The sequence below is a fragment of the Bombina bombina genome, chromosome 6 (genome assembly GCF_027579735.1).
Source record: "Bombina bombina isolate aBomBom1 chromosome 6, aBomBom1.pri, whole genome shotgun sequence".
NCBI lineage: Eukaryota > Metazoa > Chordata > Amphibia > Anura > Bombinatoridae > Bombina > Bombina bombina.
In genome coordinates this window covers 976,355,388-976,369,415 of record NC_069504.1, presented here as the reverse complement: position 1 = coordinate 976,369,415, position 14,028 = coordinate 976,355,388, and the positions used below count along the sequence as shown (strand labels likewise).

General features: G+C 40.7%; 1 protein-coding gene across 4 annotated transcripts in view; it reads left to right on the top strand.

Annotated features, from left to right (window-relative positions):
- The window catches only part of LOC128664000 (leukotriene C4 synthase), a 305,297-nt gene extending 292,951 nt beyond the window's left edge, over window positions 1–12,346 (top strand). For all 4 annotated transcript variants that reach the window (XM_053718634.1, XM_053718637.1, XM_053718636.1 and 1 more), the window contains one exon: window positions 10,410–12,346. In XM_053718634.1, coding sequence (XP_053574609.1) covers window positions 10,410–10,521 — 112 coding nt within the window. In that variant the 3' untranslated portion in view covers window positions 10,522–12,346. The remainder of the gene's footprint in view (window positions 1–10,409) is intronic.
- Window positions 12,347–14,028: the final 1,682 nt, after the last annotated feature.

Here is a 14,028-nt window from a genome sequence, read left to right as displayed (position 1 = left end):
ACCAACAGCTGGAAATACACTGACTGCCATTTCTTTTACAGATGTTTTTGTGGCATGCTAAAAATGTAGTGAAGGCTAACAGGGAACTAATTCTGACTAAGCTTTTTACTGCTTTAAAAAAACAACTGTTTGCTTAATCATTCTCTCCCAATGCTTTACCACATGTATTTCAATAAATATTTATAGTAGTTGAAGTGCTGATGTTTAGTGTTTGAGTACAACAATATTTCCCTCTATCACTAAAGTACAGTCTCTGGTTCTGTGTTACTGCAACCATTGGTCTTTTCATCTTAAAGTGACAGTGCAATAAAAAATAAACTTTAATGATTCAGAAAGAGCAATGCAGTAGTAGAAAAAACACTTTACAACTTCACTTAACAAATTGGCTTCTTTTTCTTGGTATCTAATCTTTGGCAATCCTGGGCATGTTATTATCTATATGTGTAAGGCACTAACAGATTCCACTGTGCTAAACAGGGGTACAGTAAATAAAGACAGGGAAGACAGACTGGGATAGAAGGATTTCAGGGCCCTTCACACTATGGGGCCGATTTATCAATCTCGAATGCAGCCATTTACAGCTGTTTCGGCGCGAGCCTTCAGGCTCGCCAGAAACAGGAGTTAAGAAGACCGCTGCTCCTTAACTCGCCACCAACTATGAGGCGGCAGACAGCTATCATCCCGATCGGATAAGATAGGGTTGATTGAAACCCCCTGCTAGCGGCCAATTGGCCACAAATCTGCAGGGGTGGTATTGCACAAGCATTTCACAAGAAATGCTTCTGCAATGATAAATGCTGACAGCGTATGCTGTTGACATTTATCGATGTCCGCCCGCACAAAGATAATTCAACCCCTATAGATCTTATAATCCAAGTGGAAAATATACTTTAGTGATGCAGTAAATTATTATTTCTTTCCTAATACATGGAGAGTCCACAACGTAATTCCAATTAATAGTGGGATATTCATTTCTGACCAGCAGGAGGAGGCAAAGAGCACCCCAGCAGAGCTGTTAAGTGTCACTTCCCTTACCCATAACCCCCAGTCAACATAATTGCTACCCTAGTTATATAAAGCCAGAGTTGGTTACTGTTCTTTCTTTTTCTACAGGTTTCTGTATGTGTCCTTTCACGCCTTGTGAGCTGTCTTCCTGCCCGACAGCTGGATTTGCAGGTAAGTGCTCTTGCCTCCTAGGTACTGGAGACTTTTACTATATATTTCTTCATTAGATTTCTGGGGCATATTTAATCCTTTATGGAGGATTTTTTGGGGCAGTGTGCAGGTACTTTTGTATGTGGAGACTAAGGGGTTAATAACTTCCCTTACTGTTTATGGAATGATACATCTGGGGCTCAAGATGTTTTTATTTAGTGGCCTTCTCAGGATGAGATATATCATTTTTATTAGGGACTTTGTATGTTTGACACAACAGCAATTTTCACTTTTCCAGTTTTAATTTCCGAAAGAGACGCGCACTTTTAGGTTATTGCACAGTTCTCTTTGTGCCGGTCATGTGACTGTAGGCTTTACCGCTTGAGACACTGAGCGGAGCGGCGTCATGCTGATGCTAGTTTTTCTCCTGTGAGGTGGAAAGGCGACTCATTTTCCATTTATGCAAGGTGTTTCTGTGATATCTGGTGAAGGTTCAGGTAGGGCACCTCAGGCTGACTGAGGTGAAGAGGCGCAATTTTTGCTTTTGTTATTTTATATTTCTGCGCTCTGAGTCTAAAAATTTTTTCTCAAAGTGAAGATTGTCATTTTTTTATTTAGTGTTCATTCCTTTAATTTTGGGGGAAATTACTCAGCTATCGACACTGAACAGGAGTCTGTTTCTCTTGACAAATGTTTATTATGTTTAGAAGCCCAAATTGTTTTGCCTATGCAATTTTGTTCCTCATGTTTAGCTAGAACTTTAAAGTTTAAAGATAAATTCTCAGGATAATGCTGTTCAGGATATGCCATATCTTTCTCCTCAAACGTCCCAAGCCTCAGTGGCATCACATACAGTGCCCTGTGGTTCCTCTCAGCCTCCTGGAGGCATGTATTTGCCTATAGATTTTGCTGCACAGATATGTCCTGCGGTGTCTGCGGCTTTATCTGCTTTTTCCATGACGGGTAAGCACAAGAGATATTCAAAGCATATTTCTGGTGTCTGTTCCATCTTCTTCTGCGATGGTTGACCTCCCCCATAAGTCGGATGAGGAGGGTACCTGGATTGCTTCTGAGGGTGAGATCTCAGATTCTGACAGTATAAATTCTTTGACTGATTATGAAGAAGTAAACTTCAGATTTAAGCTTGAACACCTTCATTTTCTTCTAAAGGAGGTACTGGCTACTTTGGACGACTCTGATTCTTCTGCCGCTGTCAATCCTAAAAAATCTTGTAAGCTTAATAAATACTATGATGTTCCTTCCTCTGTGGAAGTGTTTCCTGTTCCAGACCATGTGTCGGAGATCATAGCACAGTAATGGGATAAGCCAGGGATTCCTTTATCTCTGATGCCAACATGCAAGTCATTAGACTGGGAGCCAAGATGTCTGGCTTCACTGTTCTAGCCCACAGGGCTCTGTGGTTGAAACCTTGGTCAGCTGATGTTACCTCTAAGTCCAAGCTCCTGTCGCTACCTTACAAAGGTAAGACCCTGTTTGGTCCTGGTCTGGCGGAGATAATTTCTGAAATTACGGGTGGAAAAAGGGTCTTCTCTGCCAGAAGAAGAATAGACCTAAGGGGTGACAAAATTCAAATTTTCGTTCCTCTCATAACTTCAAAGGTCAAAAGTCTTCCTCTTCCTCCTCCATGCTGGAGCAGTCCAAGTCCTCTTGGAGATCCAATCAGACTTGGAATAAGGGAAAGCAATCAAAGAAGCCTTTGTCTGAGACTAAGTCAGCATGAAGGGTCTGCTCCCAGTCCAGGATTGGATTTAGTGGGGAGCAGACTTTTCTTGTTTCGACAAGCCTGGATATGCGATTGCTCAGACCCTTGGGCTGTGGACATAGTATCTCAGGTTTACAAAATAGAGTTCAAGACTTGTCCTCCCAGGGGCAGATTCCCCCTTAAGATTATCTGCAGATCAGGTAAAAAGATAGTCAATCTTAAGCTGCGTTCAGGACCTTTCCTCCCTGGGATTGATTGTTCCAGTCCCAGTAAGGAAACAGGGTCTAGGATTTTATTCAAATCTGTTTGTGGTTCCCAAAAAAGAGGGAACTTTTTGACCTATTTTAGACCTAAAATGTCTCAACAAATTTCTCAGGGTATCGTCCTTCAAAATAGAAACCATTCGTTCCATTTATTCTTTGGTCCAAGAGAGTCAGTTCATGTTGACCATAGACCTGAAGGACGTGTATCTTCATGTTCCCATTCACAGGGCTCATCACCAGTTCCTAAGGATCGCGTTTCTAGACAAACACTTTCAACTTGTTGCTCTTCCGTTTGGTCTTGCCACAGCTCCCAGATTTTTCAAAAAGGTTCTGGGGGCTATCTTGGCAGTTGTCAGGTCTCAGGGAATTGCAGTGGCGCCTTACCTGGATGACATATTGGTTCAGGCATCATCTTTTCAACTAGTAAACTCTCATACAGAGTTCTGGTTGTCTTTTCTACATTCCCATGGATGGAAAGTAAATCTGGAGAAGAGTTCACTTGTTCCAACTACAAGGGTTTGTTTCTTAGGGACCATCATAGATTCCCTATCTATGAAGATTTTTCTGATGGAGGTCAGAAAATCCTGCCACTCTCCAGTCTACTGTTCGTCCATCAGTGGATCAATGCATGGAGGTAATTGGTCTGATGGTCGCTTCCATGGACATCATTCCTTTTGCTCGACTTCATCTGAGATCTCTACAATTATGCATGCTCAGGCAATGGAACAGAGGCCATTCAGATCTATCTCAGAAGATAGATCTGGATCCGTTAACAAGAGACTCTCTCTTGGTGGATTTCTCAGGATCATCTGTCTCAGGGCACATGCTTCCAAAGACCTTCCTGGGTGATTGTGACCACGGACGCCAGCTTGCTAGGCTGGGGAGCAGTCTGGGGCTCGTTAAAGGCTTGAGAGGAGTCTTCTCTACCCATAAACATCTTGGAGTTGAGAGCGATCTTCAATGCCTTAATGGCTTGGCCTCAGTTGTCTTTAGCCCGGTCTATCAGATTCCAGTCGGACAACATCACCTCAGTGGCTTACATCAACCACCAAGGAGTTCCTTGGCCATGAAGGAGATGACTCGCATTATTCAGTGGGCAGAGGCCCATGATTGTCTTCTATCTGCCATCCGCATTCCAGGAGTGGACAACTGGGAGGCAGATTTAATGAGCAGACAGACTTTTCATCCCGGGGAGTGGGCTCTCCATCTGGAGGTGTTTTCCAGGTTAACCCTCAAGTGGGGGGTGCCAAAGTTGGATCTGATGGCGTCTCGTCAGAATGCCAAGCTTTCAAGGTATGGTTCAAGGTCAAGAGATCCTCAGGCCGCCCTGATAGATGCTCTGGTGGTTCCTTGGGATTTCGGTCTAGCATACCTGTTGCCTCCTTTTGCTCTTCTTCCATGAGTAATTTCTCCTATCAAGCAGGAGAAAGCATCTGTGATTCTAATAGCTGCTGCATGGCCTTGCAGGATCTGGTTTGCAGACCTAGTGAAGATGTCATCTCTTCTTACTTGGAGGTTACCTCTGAGGAAGGTCCTTCTAACTCAGGGTCCTCTCCTCCATCCAAATCTAGTTTCTCTGAAGATGAATGCTTGGAGATTGAATGCTTAGTTTTGGTTAAGCGTGGATTTTCTAAGTCAGTCATTGATACTATGCTTCAGGCTCGCAAACCGGTTACTCGTAAGATTTACCATAAAGTATGGTGCAAATACCTATATTGGTGTGATTCGAAGGGCTTCTCTTGGAGTAGGGTCAGGATTCCTAGAATTTTGTCTTTTCTCCAGGAAGGTCTGGAGAAGGGTTTGTCAGTCAGTTCTCTGAAGGATCAGATTTCTGCACTGTCTATTCTTACACAAACATCTGGTGGATGTGCCAGATGTTCAGTCTTTTTGTCAGGCCCTGGTCAGAATCAGGCCTGTGTATAAACCTGTTGCTCCTCCTTGGAATTTGAAACTTGTGCTTAAAGTTTTGCAGCAGGCTCCGTTTGAGCCAATGCATTCTGTAGATATTAAGTTGTTATCTTGGAAGGGTTTTTTTCTTATTGACATTTCCTCTGCTCGCAGAGTTACTGAACTCTCGGCTCTGAAGTGTGATTCTCCTTACCTTATTTTTCATGCGGATAAAGCGGTCCTTCGTACTAAGTTGGGGTTTCTCCCTAAGGTGGTTCCGTATAGAAATTGTTGTTCCTAATCCTTGTTCTCATAAGGAACGTCTTCTAAAGTCACTTAGCAGCAGTTATAAATGAGCTACTAGAGTAGCTTTAATGCTGTCACTGTCTGGTTCAATAAAAGGAGCTGTACAGATACATCCCTCTAATTGTAAATGTGTGAGGCATGACATAGATGCATAGATAAAGTGCAGCGTAATGTTACGCTCTTTAAATGGATATGAACCACTTTGCGATTGTAATATTTAGGGCCAGATTAAAAGTTTTGGCTTGCGCGCTAACCCGAAGCGCACAAACAGTCGAACTTTGAATATCACAATCACGTTAACGTATTCCCCCATAGAAGTCAATGCAGCAAAAAAGTGGGAAAAAACCCTACTCACGCACAAACCCGATTGCATATTCTGTGTGCTAACCTGACATGAAAATATGAATATTTTACATTCCAATGTGCTTCCCATAACAGAATATGTTCTATTTATTAATAAATACATATTTCTACATATATCTAATGGTATTTTGGCACAATATATATCTATACCTATATATATATATATATATATATATATATATATATACACACAGTATATATATATATATATATATATATAATATACACAATTATATATAGGTATAGATATATACAGACATATATATATATATATATATATATATATATATATACAGTATATATATATATATATATATATATATATATATATAGCTATATATATATATATATATGAATGTGTATTTAAAAATACTTAGAACATATTTCTCTATGTACAGAACATTGAAATGTGAAATATTTACAGTAAATACACAGTATAACACTTTATTAAATATGAATATTGCATAAATATGATTTTTCATGTTTTCATCTACTTAACTGCACTTATATGTCTGTATGTGTGTAAATATGTATTTATGTGTTTATATGTGTATACTGTATATGTCTGTAAATGCATATACACACATATAAATACATCTGTACACGCAGATAAACAAATATATATATATATAGATACTTCACTTCCACTTCTAGTGGAGTTAGCGCTCAAGCTGTCCCTTTAAAACCCTCTGTCTTTGCTGGATTTATTACACTGTTTTTAACTCTTGTGAACTAACTGTCTACTCCATTAATCTGCTCTTTCCTGTCCCCAGCATGTGCATCTCTCTATTATCAAACTTTGCTTAATGAATGAATTAATTGCCACCCAATTTCCTTTCTTGAACCTATCCCTCTGATCTTGTAGCAATTCTTAGTCTTCTCACCTGGGTGTAACTTATCTCCCTGTCTCCAATCAATTAAACTCAGCTGTCTGCTGTAGCCTTATAAATTTAAGACCAGCTAGGGGAGAGCGTTTGCTGGGGCCTGAGCATTTGCAGAGTATTACATCTCTCTAAGCTCCCATCTGTCTAAGTGACCATCTTTAAGTGGCAAGGCTGAGGATTAGACAAGAATTGAACCCGATTTGAGGAAAGTTTGAGGCAAGCTAAATATTTTCATTCAAAAAAATATTTTGCACTTAACATTCTGCTATGTTTTCAGGACTGCTTTTCCTTTTAACAGTCTCATGTCTATTCCGCAAGCATGCTCACATGCTCATACCTTACCCTTCTCCACATGCAGTTTTTATAGGCCTCTCTCTCCTTTCTTCTCAATACCTTAGCTCTTATGAACCAATTTCTATTTTAAAATCTATATCAACAAACTTCACCACCTCACAAAAATACCCCCACTGCTATAAATCTCATTCTCACCTACTCTTACTTTCCATCTTGATGCTATTAGCATCAGACGACATCTCTCCAAATCCTGGGCCCATCCTTATCCCCACCATTACCCAATCACGCACTCCTTATAGAAACTTTAATAAAAGCAACACACATAACCTCATTTCCATCCAATGCATCCCACACGCACACACTCCTTTCACCTGCGCACTATGGAACTCTCGCTCTGTCTGCAACAAACATACAGCCATTCATGACCTGTTCATATCAAATGCTTTCACCCTTTTAGCAATTGCAGAAACCTGGTTATCTCCTTCTGACACTGTTTCCATTGCTGCTCTCACACATGGTGGCCTTCACTTTAGCCATACCCCTAGGCCAGGTGAGAAACGTGGCGGCGGTGTTGGCATCCTGCTCTCCCCCTACTGCACTTATCAATACCTACCTAATAATCCCATCTCTCTCCTTCTCCTCCTTTGAAGTCCACTGTATTTGCCTGTTCTCCCCCCTCTCCCTCAAAGTGGCAGTCATCTATCGCCCTCCTGGACCAACCTCCCAATTCTTTGACAACTTCACTGCCTGGCTTCCTCACTTTCTCTCTTCAAATATACCAACCTTAATTCTTGGGGACTTCAACATTCCCATTGACAACCCATCTGCCCCTGCTGCCTCTAAACTTCTTTCACTCACATCCTCCTTCGGTCTCTCATAATTCACCCTACTCCTGACTCACCACGATGGACACTCCATCGACCTGGTATTTTCCTACCTCTGCTCTATATCTGACACCACCTGTCGCCCTTTTCCCATTTCAGACCATCACCTGGTCACCTATAATATTAATGCAAAAGCTAAACCCACTTCTCCATCCCGCCCCTGCACCTGCAGAAATACACATGCTGTGGACCCGCTCCAATTTTCAAAAATCATTCAAAATCTCCTCCCCTACACTTCCACTATAACCTGCCCTGATCTCGCTACAGCCCACTATAACAAAACTCTCTCCTCTGCATTAGACACACTTGCCTCTCCCCAGCTGTGCAAAACACCACGCCGTCAGTTACAGCCCTGGCATGCTCAGCAAACATGCTATTTGATGCTCCCGTACTGCTGAGCATGTCTGGAGGAAAACTCACTCTGAACCTGATTTCATACACTATAAGTTTATTCTTCGTTCATACACTTCTGCCCTTCACTTAGCCAAGCAAAACTACTTCTCTCATATCGACTCTTTCCTCAAACCCTAAACGACTCTTTTCCACCTTTAACTCTCTCCTCTACCCACCTGCTCCACCATCCCGGCTGTCTTTAGTGCTCAAGCCCTGGCAGACTACTTTTTAAAGAAAACACGTACTATCCGAAGCAGCATCCCAACACAAATCTGCAATATTCCAACAACAGGCTCAATTACTCCCTCTGCCACCCTCTGTATCTTCCATCCAGCCACTGAGAATGAAGTTTCTTCCTTACTTTCTTCCTCACGCCTCACTACCTGCCCACTCGACCCTATCCCTTCCCATCTAATACCCTCCCTATCTTCCACCCTCACTCCTGCTCTTGCCCACATCTTCAACCTATCTCTCTCTGCCGGCTCATTCCCATCTTCTTTCAAACACGCAAAAGTCACTCCCATACTCAAAAAACCATCCCTCAACCCTAATTCTCCTGAAAGCTACCGCCCCATATTACTGCTTCCACTAACATCAAAACTCCTTGAAAAACTAGTTTACAATCGCCTAACCCACTTCCTGTCTGCCAACTCCTTGTTTGACCCACTGCAATCTGGATTCCGCCCAAAACATTCAACTGAGACTGCCCTTACCAAGGTTACAAACAATCTTCTCTCTGCAAATAATATTGGCCACTATTCTATACTCCTCTTACTCGACCTCTCAGCTGCCTTCGACACAGTTGACCACCCCCTCCTCCTACAGACCCTTAGCTCTTTTGGCCTCTCTGACACTGCTCTTTCCTGGATTCACTCCTATCTTTCTCACAGGTCTTTTTCTGTGTATTTTGCCGGTGACTCCTCCTCTCCTATGCCACTGTCTGTTGGAGTACCTCAAGGATCTGTTCTGGGTCCTCTACTCTTCTCCATCTATACTTCTTTGCTGGGTAAACTTATCAACAATTATGGCTTCAAATATCACCTCTATGCTGATGACTCCCAGATCTACCTCTCCACCCCTGCTCTCTCTCCATCTGTCCTTTCCCATGTCAGCGACTGCTTATCTGGTATTTCTTCCTGGATGGCCTCTCACCACCTAAAGATTAACATGTCCAAGACTGAGCTCCTTCTTATCCCCCCCTCAAGCTCTACACCGACTTCTGATTTCTCTATCCCTGTTGACGGCATCACCATTTCCCCATCACCCCAAGTCTGCTGCCTCGGAGTCACACTTGACTCAAATCTATCCTTCGTCCCCCATATCCAATCGCTTTCTACATCCTGCTGCAACCATCTACGCAATATTTCCAAAATTCGCCCTTTTCTGAGCGCTGACACCACAAAGCAAATAATCCACTGCCTTGTTATCTCCCGACTTGACTACTGCAATAACCTACTCGCTGGCCTTCCTCTTTCCCGCCTCTCCCCCTTCAATCCATCCTAAATGCCTCTGCCAGGCTGATCCACCTTTCCCGTCGATCTGTATCTGCTGCACCTCTCTGCCTTTAGGCATGTATATGTATGTATCTCTATGTTAAAGCCTCTCATATCTTTGAGCGCTTATAACATTTTCTGGGCATTTTTTTTAATAGTTTTTATTAGATAGTGTTATTATGACTGTAACTGTACATTTTAATGTATTTTTGGTGTGTTTTGTGATACAGTTAACCAGAGTTCTGAGGACACGGTAATCATTCTAGCTTAAATCACGATTGCGTTCACACATTTACTTTCGACTTGTAATACGAGCTATAAACCTGAAGCACACAAATGCCTGCGATAAACATCTTGTATATACACCTGTATATTAATCTTGTAATATACAGTCCGAATTTTGAGATTTCAAATTCAGATAATTACAGGGGTACACTGTATACGTCACAAACCAAAATCTGCTACATATCTTTCTCTGACTGGCCTCAGCACAGGTGATACTACAAAACTATGTAAGTTTTACTAATGAAATGGCAGCAGTTTGTTTTGTCTACATCAATAGCAAGTCCAGATAAGGCAATTGGTGGGAGGGGTTTAGCCCTTTTTAAAACAATTGCCACAAATAAGGTGTTAAGGTATTTAGACAAAATAGGACATTCAGCTAGTATGTTAATTTATTGCAACACTAAGGGAAAAACTTGTAATTGCATGTTTTCTTGCCTTCACAATTTATACTATTCACTACTTTTCTTTCTCTATTTCAGGCTGGGTCCTATGTATCTCAATGCCGGAGTACTCTGGTGTCTTATTGGCCTGTCTGCAATAGGAATACTCCATACAATGTCTTCACATTATCTTGGTATTAAGATACTGTGAGTCTGTGAATGATTATACAAGCTGACCACCAATGACAGGATAATGTCATAATAATACATTAGAATTGACTCTTTCCAACTCTACAAAACATCACTTAACCAAAAGATTATTTAGCCTGGGATGAATATTAGTCTGCATTGTTAAACTTTAAGCCATGATGATGAGTCTGCAAGATGGCTGGTTTGTGAGTAATGTATTTATACCTATAAAGCAAAATGGAATCTGTCAGGCTGTCTCCAGTGCAGTTGGGTGTCGCAGTCATCTAATTACTGCTTTATTTATCTACAACCCTTTTTATTTTTAACACTACAACCTTTGTTATGCATGTACATTACATATCAGCAATTATAAAACATTTAAACATTAATTTTGTTTTAAAAGTTTGCATTGTTTTTCAGACCAGAGGTATACATGTGTCACCAGTTAGGGGCATATATAAATAACTCCTATAGCGATCAAGAAATCACTGTATAGTATGTTTTAGGGTCATAATATAAAGTCTGCAGTATGAACTAAAGTCTCTCAGGGGACAAAGAAAAAAAGGTTTTCACATCACAGTTTAATAATTGGGAAAGCAACAATTCAAACAATTTAATATTTATTTATTTTTTAATGTTTATAATTACATTTTTTACAATAAATAAAACAGACTTTAATATTCCATAATCCTAACAAAGAAAATATAGCGCACACTTACTAATTTACTTTTTTGCTACAGTCACAAATTCCTGATTAGAGGAGTTTTGTATTATGACTTAAAGGGACATTAAACCCAAAAATTGTCTTTCATGATTCAGGTAGAAAATACAATTTTAAACAACATTCCAATTTACTTCTATTATCTAATTTGCTTCATTCTTTAGATATCCTTTGTTAAAGAAATAGCAATGCACATTGTTGAGCTAATCACATGAGGCATCTATGTGCAGCCACCAATCAGAAGCTACTGAGCCTATCTAGATATGCTTTTCAGGAAAGAATATCAAGAGAAGGAAGAAAATTAGATAATAAAAGTAAATTAGAAAGTTGTTTTAAATTGTATTCTCTATCTGAATCATGAAAGAAACAAAATTGGGTTTAATGTCTCTTTAAAGGGACAGTTTACTCAAAAAATTTCTCCCCTTTAATTTGTTCCTAATGATCCACTTTACCTGCTGGAGTGTATTAAATTGTTAACAAGTATTTCCATTACCCTTATATTGGCATTTGAAATAGTTTATTTAGCCTGTGGTATCCCCACCCATCCTGAAAGTTTTTGGCCTCAAGGCCAAGCTGTGTTAACACAGCCAGTAGAAGAAATTACACTCCCAGTGGGTTAAAGAAGAGATAATGTAATACAATGTTAATTTTCCATTGTTCTCTCCAAGTATTGGTGATTGGTTTATGGACAGATATAAGATAAAGAAGCATGTATATGTACACAATGTGATAAAGTAATGAGATCTGATAATACCTACAAGCTCAACCCATTTTATTAGGTTGTGGCTTAAACACACAAAATCAGCTCATTCTTATACACAAAAAAGCCTCAAAAAAGCAAATCTCATACATTTTATACTCCGCAGCTGGTAAAAAAGTAATTGGAAACACATTAAGGGAAAAACTATTTTATAGTATACTGGAAGTAGATCTTTGTTAACCTGAAAGTTAAACCCCATAACTATTTTGTGTGGAAGTAACTGCCAAGCACACACAGGTCTGGCCTGGCTAAGACAAATTATCGTCTCATACTTCAGTTAGTGTAAAATTCCTATACAGTGTTGATTTTTCTTTAATACCTTTTGTATATAAACAGCAACAATAAAGATGTGAGATTATCATACAATCCATGTATTTATCTAATAACAGGCACCACCATCTGGTTACTTTTCAGCATTTAAAAAAACAACTTTAAAGTGCAAAACTTTTGATACATAAATGTACTTTTATAAACATATTAAGTTAAATATATCAAGCTGCAATTGACACATTGTCTGTACAATCTCGCCCCCTTCAATCAAGCAACTAAGTGCATGAGAAGAGTCTGTCAATCACCCAGAACAAGTGAGGTGGTGAAGAGGATAAAACGCAGAAATGGTTTCTTAAATTTGTGGTTGCAGGCTTGCTCATGCAGGAGCAGCTTGACAGATTTTACCCATAGGAATCAGAAAATTGTTATACCACTCATTCACTAGAGTTACCAGCCAGGAGGAGGCAAAAACACCCAACAACAAAGCTTTAAGTATCCCTCCTACTTCCCTCTCCCTCCCAGTAGTTCTTTGTCTCGTCAAAGAGCAGGCAAGGCTTGACGTGTTCAGGATTTATTAAAGAATTTCAAGGATATTAATCCCAAATTTTGCCTAAATGAATAATTCCTAGGAGAGAGGGATTTAGGAGAGTACTGGCTGTGCAGTGTAAATCTCTCCTCTGGAGTTGTGGTCACAAGCCCGCCATGGTTGTCGCTGGGACAGTTTCTTTAGCTCTGTTTATATAAATAAAGTATTCATTAGATCATCAGCTCAAAAAGTACAACCACATTTTTGTCTATGCGACCTTAATCATGTAAATTGCATAAATAAAAAGAGAGAAGCGTGCAATGAAAAATATCATAATAGCTTGTTCTATGGTTAGTTACCACCCTATGAGCAGCCTTTCTTTGCTCAATATGTGCCTTTCACAGAGAACTCTCCTGTAGTACATCAGTCTGATCCTCACTAAACAGTGCAGTCCAGTCCTGAAATACCAGGCAATCCCTCTCTGAACGATATAAATGGCAAAACCCCATACGTACATTTCGGCTTAGTGTGTGCCTCATCAGTGAGGTGCAGCCGTGTCCCTTTAGGCACACCGAGCAATGTGTCCACATCTGGTTTCCCGCATCATGCTTATGGAGATATCCTCAGGGTCATAATTTGCATGAATAAAAAGAGAGACCCTGGGAACGAACAATGGCATAATAGCTTGTTCTATGATTAGCTGCCACCCTAGGAACAGCCTCTTTCACAGATGTGATGCAGGAAACCAGATGTGGACCCGTTGCTCAGTGTGCCTAGAAGGATATGGCTGCACCTCACTGATAATGTCCACTCTAGGCCGAAACGCACGTCTGGGGTTTTGCCATTTTTCTGTAATGAAAGGCTTACATACAAACACAAATAGAGAGAAGCAGCCGTGGCTTAGAGGCAAGATAACAAGCCTAGGATAAGAGAGGACCCAGGTTTAAGTCCCTGGCTTTACCCCAAAGGGGTGACCACGCCCGCTGTCTGCATGGAATGGTGGGAACCATGACAGTTTCCTCCCCTGAAAATCACCCCCCGGGCGTGAACAGGCTGGGTAGAGACCACTTTGAGTTCGGGGGTAAAGTCAGCCTCATCATCGGACATGTCAAGGATGTCAGTATAGGATAGGTATCCAGACCTAAAATGTGGTCATCATCTACATCACTGGGAAACACTGTACCAATAGTGGTCTTGGCAGCCTTCTTCCTATTCTTTTTTGTATTGGCTGCTGTCAAAGTACTTGCAGCTT